The 13,256-nt window shown below is 42.8% G+C and overlaps 1 protein-coding gene across 1 annotated transcript in view; it reads left to right on the top strand.

Annotated features, from left to right (window-relative positions):
- Positions 1-13,256, top strand: part of LOC120025574 (reticulon-4 receptor-like) — a 72,898-nt gene that overhangs the window by 19,886 nt on the left and 39,756 nt on the right. Inside the window, exons 2-3 of the mRNA XM_038970130.1 lie at positions 574-824; positions 1,294-1,467. Of these exons, the coding sequence (XP_038826058.1) occupies positions 574-824; positions 1,294-1,467 (425 nt within the window). The remainder of the gene's footprint in view (positions 1-573; positions 825-1,293; positions 1,468-13,256) is intronic.

The raw sequence follows: 13,256 nt of genomic DNA, 5'->3' as shown, positions 1-13,256 counted from the left end.
CTTCTCCACTGTCAGCAAACTACTTCAGCCCCATGATGACACCTTCTCTACTCCCTCCACTGAGCTATGCAACTAATTTCTTCAGTTTTTCAAGAACATGCACACCAAAATAAACTCATTTCTGACTGATCAATCTCCCTCAGCTGCCCCTCCCGCTGTCAACCTCCCAACCGTCACACCTGAAACCCGGCTCTCCGAATTTGTCCCCATTGACTCTCCCTACATTATATCTCAAAACTCATCATGTTATCCAAGACTACAACTTGCTCCCTGGGTCCTTTCCCCAGTCTTCTCATCAAAGCCTGCCTGCCTTCCTGCCTGCTCTCTGTCCATCACAAACATTGTCAACCTCTCCCTCGACCACAGAACTGTCCCCTCCAACTACAAAACAGCTGCAGTCACCCCCATCTTAAAATAACTGGACACCACCGTCCTCAATAACTTCCACCCCATTTCCACCCTCCCCTTCCTTGCCAAGACTCTGGAACGTACTGTTGCCTCCCAATTACAAACCCACCTGCTAATCAACAACCTGTCCGAACCCCTCCAGTTTGGTTTCCACCCCCTCCACAGGACTAAAACAACACTCCTCAAAGTTATCAATGACATCCTCACCTATGCTGATGCAGGTGCCCTCAACATCCTGATTCTCCTGGACCTGAGTGCCACTTTGGACACAGTGAGCCATCAGATCCTCTTCAGCAGGCTGGAGGGCTTGGGTGTTGAGGGAACTGCACTCTCCTGGCAACAATCATACCTCACAAACTGGACCCACTACATCTCCCTCAATGGCCACACCTCAGACTCAGCTGCAGTTATACAGGGTGTCCCTCAGGGCTCGTGCTGGGTCCCTTACTCTTCATTATCTACATCCTCCCTCTTGGTCAGATCCTCCATCACTTTAACCTTGACTTCCACTGCTATGCTGATGACACCCAGATCTACCTCAGCACCAAATCCCTCCTCAACCTGCCTATGACCCACATTGAATCCTGCTTCTCTGCAATAAAAACATGGATGCAACAAAACTTACTTAAGCTCAACAGTGATACAACGGAACTCTTCCCAAATCCACCCTCACCAAAGCTGGCAACCTCACCCTCCCATTGAAGACACCACTGTTTCTCCCTCCCTCCATGCATGCAATCTTGCCGTCATCTTGGACAAATCCTAATTTTTCCACCACTGCATTATTGCCAAAGTCAGGTCCTCCCTCTCCCGTCCTGCCGCTGAAATCCTCATACATGCAATAATCTCCTCCCGTCTTGACTACTGCAACTCACTACTCTCCAGCATTAACTCAAGCTCCCTCCATAAGCGCCAGATGGTTCAAAACTCTGCAGCCCGACTCCTCACCCACACTTAATCTTGACAGCACATCACCCCTGTCCTCCGTGAACTACACTGGCTCCCTGACTACAAGATCCTCTTTCGGACCTACAAAGCCCTTCACCATCTTGCCCCGATGTACCTCTCAGACCTTCTTTTCCTCCACCAACACACATGCACACTCCGATCCACCACAGCGGGCCACCTTGTCATACCCAGGTTGAAGCTCCATAGTTTCGGCGACATGGTCTTTTCCAGAGTAGCTCCTAGGCTCTGGAACTCCTTCCCTCCAACCAGGCGTTACTCTGACTCCATCAATATCTTTCAGTGCCTCCTAAAGCCCCACCTCTTTGACAAGGCCTGCCCTTAAGCTCCCAATCAGCAAAGACACTCCTCTCTTCACCATACTGAACTGCACCTAAACAAAACCCTTACCCTACCATTACCCTAAACCGGGTTTGTTTCCTAACCCCAATCACGCCCCTTACCCTAAACCTGGTTTGTATCCATATCCATATCCCAATCCCAGCCCTTACCCTAAACCTGGTTTGTATCCATATCCCAATCCCAGCCCTTACCCTAAACCGTGTTCATATCCAGATCCCAACCCTTCCCTCTCCATACACTGATACGTCATACTCTTTCCCTTCTTTGAGACTACCTCTCTCTTTTTTTATGTTTTGTTTAGTCTGATGTTTTGTTTTGACTACTGTTTTGCTGTTTTTCTTTTTAATTTCTACAATTGTAACGCGACTTAGGGTCCTTGAAAGCGCTGTATACAGTGCATTTGGAAAGTATTCAGACACCTTTCCCTTTCCCACATTTTGTTTGGTTACAGCCTTAATCTAAAATGGATTGAATTTTTTTCTTCTTCTCATCAATCTATACACAATACCCCATAATCACAAAGCGAAAAAAGGTTATTAGAAAAAAAAAAAAAGAAATACCTTATTTACATAACTATTCAGACCATTTGCTATGATACTCTAAATTGAGCTCAGGTGCATCATGTTTCCATTGATCATCCTGAGCTGTTTCTGATTGGGGTTCGCCTGTGGTAAATTCTATTGATTGGACATGATTTGGAAAGGCACACACCTGTCTGTATAAAGTACCCACAGTTGACAGTGAATTTCAGAGCAAAAACGTAGCGCTCTGAGGCAGGATTGTGCCGAGGCAGAGATCTGAGGAAGGGTACCAAAAAATGTATGCAGCACTGAAGGTCCCCAAGAACACAGTGGCCTCCATCATTCTTAAATGGAAGAAGTTTGGAACCACCAAGAAACTTCCTAGAGCTGGCCACCCGGCCAAACTGAGCAATCGGGGGAGAAGGGCCTTGGTCAGGGAGGTGACCAAGAACCCAATGGTCACTCTGACAGAGCTCCAGAGTTCCTCTGTGGAGATGGGAGAACCTTCCAGAAGGACAACCATCTATGCAGCACTCCACCAATCAGGCCTTCATGGTAGAGTGGCCAGACGGAAGCTACTCTTCAGTAAAAGACACATGATAATCCCGCTTGGAGTTTGCAAAAGGCACCTAAAGACTCTCAGACCATAAGAAACAAGATTCTCTGGTCTGATGAAACCAAGATTGAACTATTTTGCCTGAATCCCAAGCGCCACGTCTGGAGGAAACGTGGCACCATCCCTACGGTGAAGTATGGTGGTGGCAGCATCATGCTGTAGGGATGTTTTTCAGCGTCAGGGACTGGGAGACTAGGATTCAGGGAAAGATGAACGGCGCAAAGTACAGAAAGATCCTTGATGAAAATCTACTCCAGAGCACTCAGGACCTCAGACTGGGGCGAAGGTTCACCTTCCAACAGGACAACGATCCTAAGCACACAACCAAGACAATGCAGGAGTTGCTTGGGGACAAGTCTCAATGTCCTTGAGTGGCCCAGCCAGATCCCAGACTTGAACCCGATCGAACATCTCTGGAGCGACCTAAAAATAGCTGTGCAGCAACCCTCCCCATCCAACCTGACAGAGCTTGAGACGATCTGCAGAGAAGAATGGGAGAAATTACCCAAATACAGGTGTGCCAAGCTTTAAGCATCATACCCAATAATAATCAAGGCTGTAATCACTGCCAAAGGTGCTTCAACAAAGTACTGAGTAAAGGATCTGAATACTTATGTAAATATGATATTTTTGTTGGTATATTTGCAAAAAAATCTAGAAATCTGTTTTTACTTTGTCATTATGGGTATTGTGTGTAGATTAATGAGGAATAAAAACAATTTAATCCATTTAGAATAAGGCTGTAAAGTAACAAAATGTGGAAAAAGTCAAGGGGTATGAATACTGCACTCTCAGTCCCATGTACACTATATACAAAAGTATGTGGACAGCCCTTCAAATTAGGGGACTCTGCTAATTTAGCCACACCCGTTGCTGACAGGTGTATAAAATCAAGTACACACTCATGCAATCTCCATAGCCAAACATTGGCAGTAGAATGGCCATACAGAAGAGCATAGGATGCCACCTTTCCAAAAAGTCAGTTCGTCAAATTTCTGCCCCGCTAGAGCAGCCCCGGTCAACGGTAAGTGCTGTTATTGTGAAGTGGAAATGTCTAGGAGCAACAACGGCTCAGCTGAGAAGTGATAGGCCACACAAGCTCACAGAACGGGACCGACGAGTGCTGAAGCGTGTAAAGATCGTCTGTCCTCGGTTGCAACACTCACTACCGAGTTCCACACTGCCTCTGGAAGCAATGTCAGCACAAGAGCTGTTCTTTGGGAGCTTCGTGAAATGGGTTTCCATGGCCGAGCATCCGCACTCAAGCCTAAGATCACCATGCGCAATGCCAAGCGTCGGCTGGAGTGGTGTAAAGCTCACCGCCATTGGACTCTGGAGCAGTGGAAATGCGTTATCTGGAGTGATGAATCACGCTTCACAGTTTGGCAGTCCAATGAACAAAGCTGGGTTTGGCAGATGCCAGGAGAATGCTACCTGCCCCAATGCATAGTGCCAATTTTAAAGTTTGGTAGAGGAGAAATAATTGTCTGCGGCTGATTTTCATGGTTTGTGCTAGGTCCCTTAGTTCCAGTGAAGGGAAATCTTAATGCTACAGCATAAAATGACATTCTAGATGATTCTTTGTTTCCAACTTTGTGGCAACAGTTTGGGGAAGGCCCTTCCCTGTTTCAGCATGACAATGCCCCCTTGCGCAAAGCGAGGTCCATACAGAAATGCTTTGTCGAGATCGGTGTGGAAGAACTTGACTGGCCTGCACATGGCTCAATGGAAGTGAGTCCCTGAAGCAATGTTCCAACATCTAGTGGAACGCCTTCCCAGAAGAGTGGAGGCTGTTATGACAGCGAAGGGGGGGACCAACTCCATATTAAGGCCCATGATTTTGGAATGAGATGTTCGACGAGCAGGTGCCCACATACTTTTGGTAATGTAGTGTGTTATTATTATTATTATAATTATTGTATGCTTGCTTGTGGGTTGAGTAACAGTGGTCTAGGACTATTTCGCCCCTAGTGGCAAAGAAGATGTGTTGATAGAAGTTGGGCATTATGTGTCTTACATGCTGACCACACCACCTGTGTCTCGTGAAGAGACATCCTCATTCCCCGCTGGATTTCCCTGAATCCAATGTCTTGTCCGTTCGGTAAATGGAGAATCTTTCGAGTTGGATAGCCATGGGGGTTATCTTGTACAAAAGCCATGCTTCAGAAAAACAGAGGATATTGCAGTTATGAGAGTCTCGTTGATAGCAAATCCACGATTGGAGGTCATCCATCTTTTTATCAAGTGACTGGCCAATAGAATAGAATAGAGAGAAGTGGTAGCCGGTTATACCTTAACCTTATTCTCATCAGGATGCCCACTCTCCTGCCTCTGCATTTCCTATTGGTTAGTCCAAAGATTGGGTCGAAGGTACACAAAGAGCCCAGGGCAGATGAGTCGAAGTTGAAGTCGGAATTGAGGTTATTGTCGATCATAAAAAATGATAGTGGACACATTTTGTGCAAAAACAGTAAAGATAAACACCAAAAGGATAACAAAATATTTAAATTGGGTCAGAGCTTGCAAGAGGGCGACCATACAGTACGTCGCCATCTTCCGAGAGAGAGAGAGAGAGCGAGAGAGAGAGAGCGAGAGAGAGCGAGAGAGAGAGAGAGAGAGAGAGAGAGAGAGAGAGAGAGAGAGAGAGAGAATGTGAGAGACAGAATGTGTGAGAGAGAGAGAGAATGTGAGAGAGAATGTGAGATTATTGGGATTAGAGGCACGGAGAATACTTGAGAGCAGATATTGAAAACCATGTTATAAAGTAAGAGCAAAGATGAGACAAGAGACAGAGGATTGAGGAAGAATGGATATCTGGAGTTATCGAGAGTTTGTTGTGTATAAAAAGTGTGAGGCATTTTGCAATATGACACGCATGACAGGTATTGCTAGTCTTAGTTCCCTATAGTGTGCACAGTTACACTTTGGTCTGTAGGAAGAGAGAGAGTGATTATCTGGTCTCCACTGACAATTGTTATAAATCATTGTAGTCTTGTTCATTCTTATCTATTGGAGGGAAGACCTTGAGAACAGTCTGCACTGTAAAAATATACTTTTTTGCTAATGAGAACAAGGCATGAATCCTTTCCTATCCAAGAAAATAATCCTAATTCCTTTGTTACAGCTCTGCTGTGTTTGTTCAGCTTTAAAGATCAGTCAGATGCTCTTACGATTTGTTATGTTGAGTGGAAACATCAGTGTTTTAACACCAGGAATTTAGCCAGCAGCTTAAAGGTAAATCCTTCCCTAAACCTATGACCTCTAAAAGGTTGAGCCGGTGGTCATAACACTCAGAGCATGATATTCCTATAGGAGAAACACCTACGGACACGTTCACAGATCCTCCTGCTATAGTGCTCTTGTACATCAACCACTCTCCTCTACAGCTCCGCACACATAAATCAACATCCAAATTGTTTGGGGCAGCCAGCCTCATTTATTGAAATCCATTAGCTACGCCTTTGGCCTTAGCTAAGACGTAATTGAAGAAGGGTTAGATCCATTCCTGTGTGTGAGCATGGTGTGGGTGGGCCCCTTTCATTAGCTCGCTGGAGACTTTATGGTTCAATTAGTTGTGGACATGGAGGGGGCGGGATCTACCATTAAAGGGGGTGGGAAGGTGGATGGTTAGGTGGTGGTTTATTGGTGGAAGGCATGTGCTGCTCATTATTCTGCGTGTTGTAGAGGATGGGAACAATGGCTTGGTTGATTGATAATTGAGCCAGATGGAGGCAGCCATTTTAGAGAGGAAAAGTGTGTGGCAGATGTGCATCTTCAACTAGATCACACAGACCTGCATGGGTAAACCTGCATTTTCCTTTGCTTGGATATTGTAGCGTAAAGCCACAGATCATTGTCTGTGCTATAAATGGTTTCCTCATACACTGAACATTGTGGATCACTGGAGATTGAATGACACTGATGGGATTTACTGTGGTTAGAACTCATTTTGGTTTATGGTACATCCATGTTAATACAGGCAGAGCCCTGTGATGCAATGAGGCGTTTTGGTATAGTAAACTGGTCTATGAGAGTGTTTTGATGATTATGACATGATGATGAAGATGATGATGATGATGAAGACATAGAAGCATGTGCCAGTAAGCCAATAATCAGTGTTTCAATAAATAAGTAATGCAGCATTGAGACTAGCTTTTAAACTTGTAAGTGCTATCTACAGTGGCTTGCGAAAATATTCACCCCCTTGGCATTTTTCCTATTTTGTTGCCTTACAACCTGGAATTAAAATAGATTTTTTGAGGGTTTGTATAGTTTGATTTACATAACATGCCTACCACTTTGGAGATGCAAAATATTTTTTCTTGTTAAACAAACAAGAAATAAGACAAGAAAACAGAAAACTTGAGCTTGCATAACTATTCACCCCCCCCAAAGTCAATACTTTGTAGAGCCACCCTTTGCAGCAATTACAGCTGCAAGTCTCATAGGGTATGTCTCTATAAGCTTGGCACATTTAGCCACTGGGATTTTTGCCCATTTTTCAAGGCAAAACTGCTCCAGCTCCTTCAAGTTGGATGGGTTCCGCTGGTGTACAGCAATCTTTAAAGTTATACCACAGATTCTCAATTGGATTGAGGTCTGGGCTTTGACTAGGCCATTCCAAAACATTTAAATGTTTCCCTTTAAACCACTCAAGTGTTGTTTTAGCAGTATGCTTAGGGTCATTGTCCTGCTGGAAGTTGAACCTTTGTCCCAGTCTCAAATCTCTTGAAGACTGAAACAGATTTGCCTCAAGAATTTCTCTGTATTTAGCGCCATCCATCATTCCTTCAATTCTGACTAGTTTCCCAGTCCCTGCCGATGAAAAACATACCCACAGCATGATGCTGCCACCACCATGCTTCACTGTGGGGATGGTGTTCTTGGGGTAATGAGAGGTGTTGGGTTTGCGCCAGACATAGCATTTTCCTTGATGGCCAAAAAGCTCAATTTTAGTCTCATCTAACCAGAGTACCTTCTTCCATATGTTTGGGGAGTCTCTCACATGCCTTTTGGCGAATACCAAACGTGTTTGCTTATTTTTTTCTTTAATTCTTCTTAATTCTTCCATTCTTCCGTAAAGCCCAGCTCTGTGGAGAGTACGGCTTAAAGTGGTCCTATGGACAGATACTCCAATCTCAGCTGTGGAGCTTTGCAGCTCCCTCATTGTCATCTTTGGGCTCTTTGTTGCCTCTCTGATTACTGCCCTCCTTGCCTGGTCTGTGAGTTTTGGGGGGCGGCCTTCTCTTGGCAGGTTTGTTGTGGTGCCATATTCTTTTTATTTTTTAATAATGGTGCTCCGTGGGATGTTCAAAGTTTCGGATGTTTTTTTATAACCCAACCCTGATCTGTAATTCTCCACAACTTTGTCCCTGACCTGTTTGGAGAGCTCCTTGATCTTCATGGTGCCGCTTGCTTAGTGGTGTTGCAGACTCTGGGGCCTTTCAGAACAGGTATATACTGAGATCATGTGAAAGGTCATGTGACACTTAGATTGCACACAGGTGGAATTTATTTAACTAATGATGTGACTTCTGAAGGTAATTGGTTGAACCAGATCTTATTTAGGGGCTTCATAGCAAAGGGGATGAATACATGTGCACGCACCACTTTTACGTAAATAATTTTTTTACATTTTTATTAACAAGTTATTTTTTTCATTTCACTTCACCAATTTGGACTATTTTGTTTATGTCCATTACATGATATCCAAATAAAAAATATATATTTAAATTACAGGTTGTAATGCAACAAAATAGGGAAAACGCCAAAGGGGATGAATACTTTTGCAAGGCCCTGTATCCTTGCTGATAGCAGGCCCTGATACCTCAGGTTTGAGCTTCCTGACTGGGTAAAGGGAAAGACGGAGCCTTTTAACAAATTCATTTTTATACCAATTAACATTTGGAATAAACGAATGCAATACTTTCCCATGTAAGATACGTTGTAATGTCAGCTGAGAATATTTTATTTTTGAAGAAAGGCACAGACTCAAAGGTTGCAACACTACTATCTACATTGTTTTTCTGACAGTGATGGGATTTTGAGAACAGCTTGAAGGTGATGGTTCATACCTCTCCTTGGGCATCATAAATGCATCGCCTGAAACATCCCACTGCATTACTACATGTATCATACATGCCATGTGTTCTTACTCATGCCAGTAAGAACACTCAGTTGCATCAACCATACATGCATTCTCCCCAAAAATATCTCCCACATATTTCCAATGTATTTAACATGAATGACAATGTCACGTTCCTGACCTTATTTCCTTTGTTTAGTCTGTGTTTAGTTGGTCAGGACGTGAGCTGGGTGGGTATATTCTATGTTGTGTGTTTCATTGGGAGGTGTGTCTGATTAGCCTGATATGGTTCTCAATCAGAGGCAGGTGTTTTACGTTGTCTCTGATTGGGAACCATATTTAGGTAGGCTGTGTTCACTGTTTGTTTGTGGGTGATTGTTCCTGTTCGTGCGTTATTTGTGTTTTATTATATTCTCAAGTTCAGGACTGTAGCGTCGTTGGGTTTCGTTTTGTTTATTGTTTTTTTCGTCTTAAAGAAAGTATTCAAATAAATATGGATACATACCACGCTGCGATTTGGTCCTCCTCTCCTTCAACCAACGACGAGAGTCGTTACAGACAACTACTCTTAGAATCTTCACTTAACAGTCCACATTACAATGATGGTGTGATTGATGCAAACAAAGTGCAATTCTTGTTCAATAATTGCAAGCAGTACTGTAGACTACAAGCATTAAGAAAAGTAGGATCCTGTAGGCGTGACTGTAGACATTCCATAGAATTGATCGATATAGAGACAATGCAGAGATTCAGCAATATTTCAGTGTTTTTTTCCTCAGTCTAGTTCATAACACCCTCAGCAAGTCAACCCTGTAGTTAAAGGGGAAATATGTGATTGATACATACATTTTTTTTTACTTTTAAATAAATTGTATATAGCCATATATTATTGAATAATGTAACTTAGAAATGCTGCCAGAGCTTAGTTCAGCTGTCAGAATCCAAAATATAGGCTTGTTTTACTCTAATGTTTGTAAACAATGTAAATGTGAACAGACAGTGTATAGCCACAAAACATGGTTAGAACTAGAATGTTGGTGGTCAGTACTTGAAACCATGGCTCTGTCTATGAAATTGGTTACATTTGTCCTGCCCCATCCCTCAGCTTCTAACCAAAACAGTGGCGGGGTGTTATTGATTGAACTGCAGATTGCCACTTTAAAGCAATCATGAGCTTTTTTAAATAAAGCCAATAACTATTGACTAGGTGTGAAAAAAATAATATTATAAAAACAATAAGAAACTGGAGCTTGTATGTTATCGTGATTATTGTCATGGCTGTGCAAGTTAACGGTATTCAGTGATTGGAGCACAACTGACAATCATCATAATCAAAACACACACACTCGAGTGCCTTACTGCTGTATTAACAGATTGCACTAATCCATCACACATTATGGGCGCATTGGCATAGTTTGCCTCCTACTTCCATATGAACAGATGGCGCCCATGCTGTTGGTGGACAATGTGAGTACAAGCAAGGAGACTGGAGCCAGAACTCTCGTGTTGAGATATTATGTCCAAAGAAAGTGCTCCTAAATCTTTCAAAGATAAAAAATGATGACCATCCCACTGGTCTCATCATTATATGCTGCAGTCCTTTACAACATATGGAGAGAAGGAAGAAGAGAGTGAGAAGCAGATGAGTAAACGAACAAAGCTAAGAACAGTTAACAGTTACTGACATGGATCCAGTCAGAGTGCACCAAGCATTGCATACCCACTCACTATGGGAGAAAAGTAACCTTTATTTGATTAACTTAAAAAGAGAATAAAAACAAAGGTTTATAGCTATCAGCTTCACACCATTAAACGTGAACTTTTAAACAAGTGCAATACAGTGTTGAGTTTCTTTGAATAATAACAAGTGAATACATTCATTCAGCGAGAGAAGTGAGTCTGAGAAAAGCCTGCACACGGACAGTCAGGTAGTGAGATTGTGCTGTATCGAGGCATGAAAGAAGATAGCGTAGCCCTCAGACTTAGCCTTTCCTGAACAGCTGCATAGGCACGGGTGGGCCCACCTACCCACCCACCCACTGGGGAGCCAGGCCCACCCAATCAGATTGAGCAAAACATAATACGCTCTCTACTTGTCACTGTTCCAAACGGGACATTATTTGTATTTTCACCTGAACATGCAAACACCATCAGATAGAATTCATAGCAAGCAGTGCACTGGAATGACATTCACTCTCATGGGATTGGTGGCCAAAAATAACTAACTGAAAGCCACACCCCCAATAAACCACAAATATGACCGATTGAGGTATATTGTGCTTCTATGGCTATATGCACCATGCCACTGCCTACTTAATAGGTTCATTTAGCAAACAAGACAGCTCATAATCCATTGCCTTTATCACAGTTAACACACCTACAGTATATTTTAGCTTTAATTAGCTAAACATTTAGCTTTAACATTTAGCTTTAACATTTTCTCTCAGCCTCATGGCAAAATGTGTAGAATAGCATGAGATTAGCTATAAAACAGCACATTTTCCTCTCTGCCCCATGGCAAAATATGTGTTTGTTTTTATTTTTTGGGCCTACCCAAATTTCTGTTGGCCCACCTGCCAACGAATCTCTGGCTACGCTACTGCTGGCTATGCTACTGCTCCTGAGAATACATTGATGGCCTAACTGGCTAAACACAGTAGAGCAGTAAGGCCACAAACATGGTTCATTCCTACGCCGTGATGATTCGTTAGCACACCAAAAAGCTACCCAGGATTTTCATGCAGAGTACTCTATCAATGAGCAACGTTTGGTATGGACAATGTTGTTAATGGTAGTATGAGGAAACTACAGAATGTCTAATGGGAAAAGAAAAGGTTAGTAATATTTTGCTTTTATCTCCATTAATGTAATAACTTCTACTGGACTTCTCCCCTGGAACTGAATCAGGGCTCCCTTTTCCAACCCTATTCATTTCCCAACTCCATGCAGAAGGAGCCCTACCAGAGAGTTCTGACAGTGCATGTTATAAATAATGCCAGAGCATTTGTTTTTCTATTTAATGAATTCCCCCTTAAAGATACTGTACAAACGCACATCGCCTGAGAGAGCGGTGGGACATCTCAGGCCTCTCGGGAAGACAGGGAAATTTGGACGACTAGAGAACAGAGGATTCTCAAAAGCTCTCTCTCAAAGGGAAATTCTGAAGAAGAAGAAAGGTAATAGAATATTGATGCCCCTCTCTTCATGCAGCCCACACTTTTAGCCTGGCCTTAACAAAAGCTGCAACTTACCATGACGGTTTAGAGGACAGAATGGAAACATCTTGCGATTTCAGCTCGCCTTTATAATAGCATAGTTTCAGTGATATCTGTCCCTTAAATGCTGGCCGCTATACAGGCCAGGGTTGTGTCCCTGTCTATCATACCTGCCTAGATTAGGCTCAGCAGGTCTAGCAGGGACGACAGCGTATTAGGTCTTTGTGATGTCCTCTCTGTGGTCTGATTGAGGGTTTGAATCAAATCAAATTGTATTTGTTACATGCTTCGTAAACAACAGGTGTGGACTAATAGTGAAATGCTTACTTATGGGCCCTTCCCAACTATGCAGAGAGGAAAATGCAGAAAAAGAACACAATAAATAAATACACAATGAGCAACGATAACTTGGCTATATGCACGGGGTACCAGTACCGAGTCGATGTGCAGGGGTTCGAGATAATTGAGGTAGATACTGTATGTACATATATCTAGGAATAAAGTGATTATGCAACAGGATAGATAATAAACAGTAGCAGCAGCGTACAGTGGCAAGAAAAAGTATGTGAACCCATTGGAATTACCTGGTTTCTGCATAAATTGGTCATACAATTTGATCTGATCTTCATCTAAGTCACAACAATAGACAAACACAGTCTGCTTAAACTAATAACACTAACAATTATACGTTTTCATGTCTTTATTGAACACACCGTGTAAACATTCACTGTAGGGTGGAAAAAGTATGTGAACCCTTGGATTTAATAACTGGTTGACCCTCCTTTGCCAGCAATAAACTCAACCCAAGTTTTCTGTAGTTGCGGATCAGACATGCACAATGGTCAGGAGGAATTTTGGACCATTCCTCTTTACAAAACTGTTTCAGTGTAATGGGTCCTAGGTGTAGCTGGTGTAGAGAGTCAGGCGCAGGACAGCAGATATGAGTAATCAATGTACTTTTACTCAAAATGTCAAAGTAACAAATACACGCACACCATGACAGACCGAAAATACAATAAACAATCACTCACAAACAAACATGGGGGAACAGAGGGTTAAATAATGAACAAGTAATTGTGGGATTGAAATCGGGTGTGTAAAAC

This window comes from Salvelinus namaycush, chromosome 31 (genome assembly GCF_016432855.1).
Source record: "Salvelinus namaycush isolate Seneca chromosome 31, SaNama_1.0, whole genome shotgun sequence".
Lineage (NCBI taxonomy): Eukaryota > Metazoa > Chordata > Actinopteri > Salmoniformes > Salmonidae > Salvelinus > Salvelinus namaycush.
This window is presented reverse-complemented; position numbering and strand designations above follow the sequence as displayed.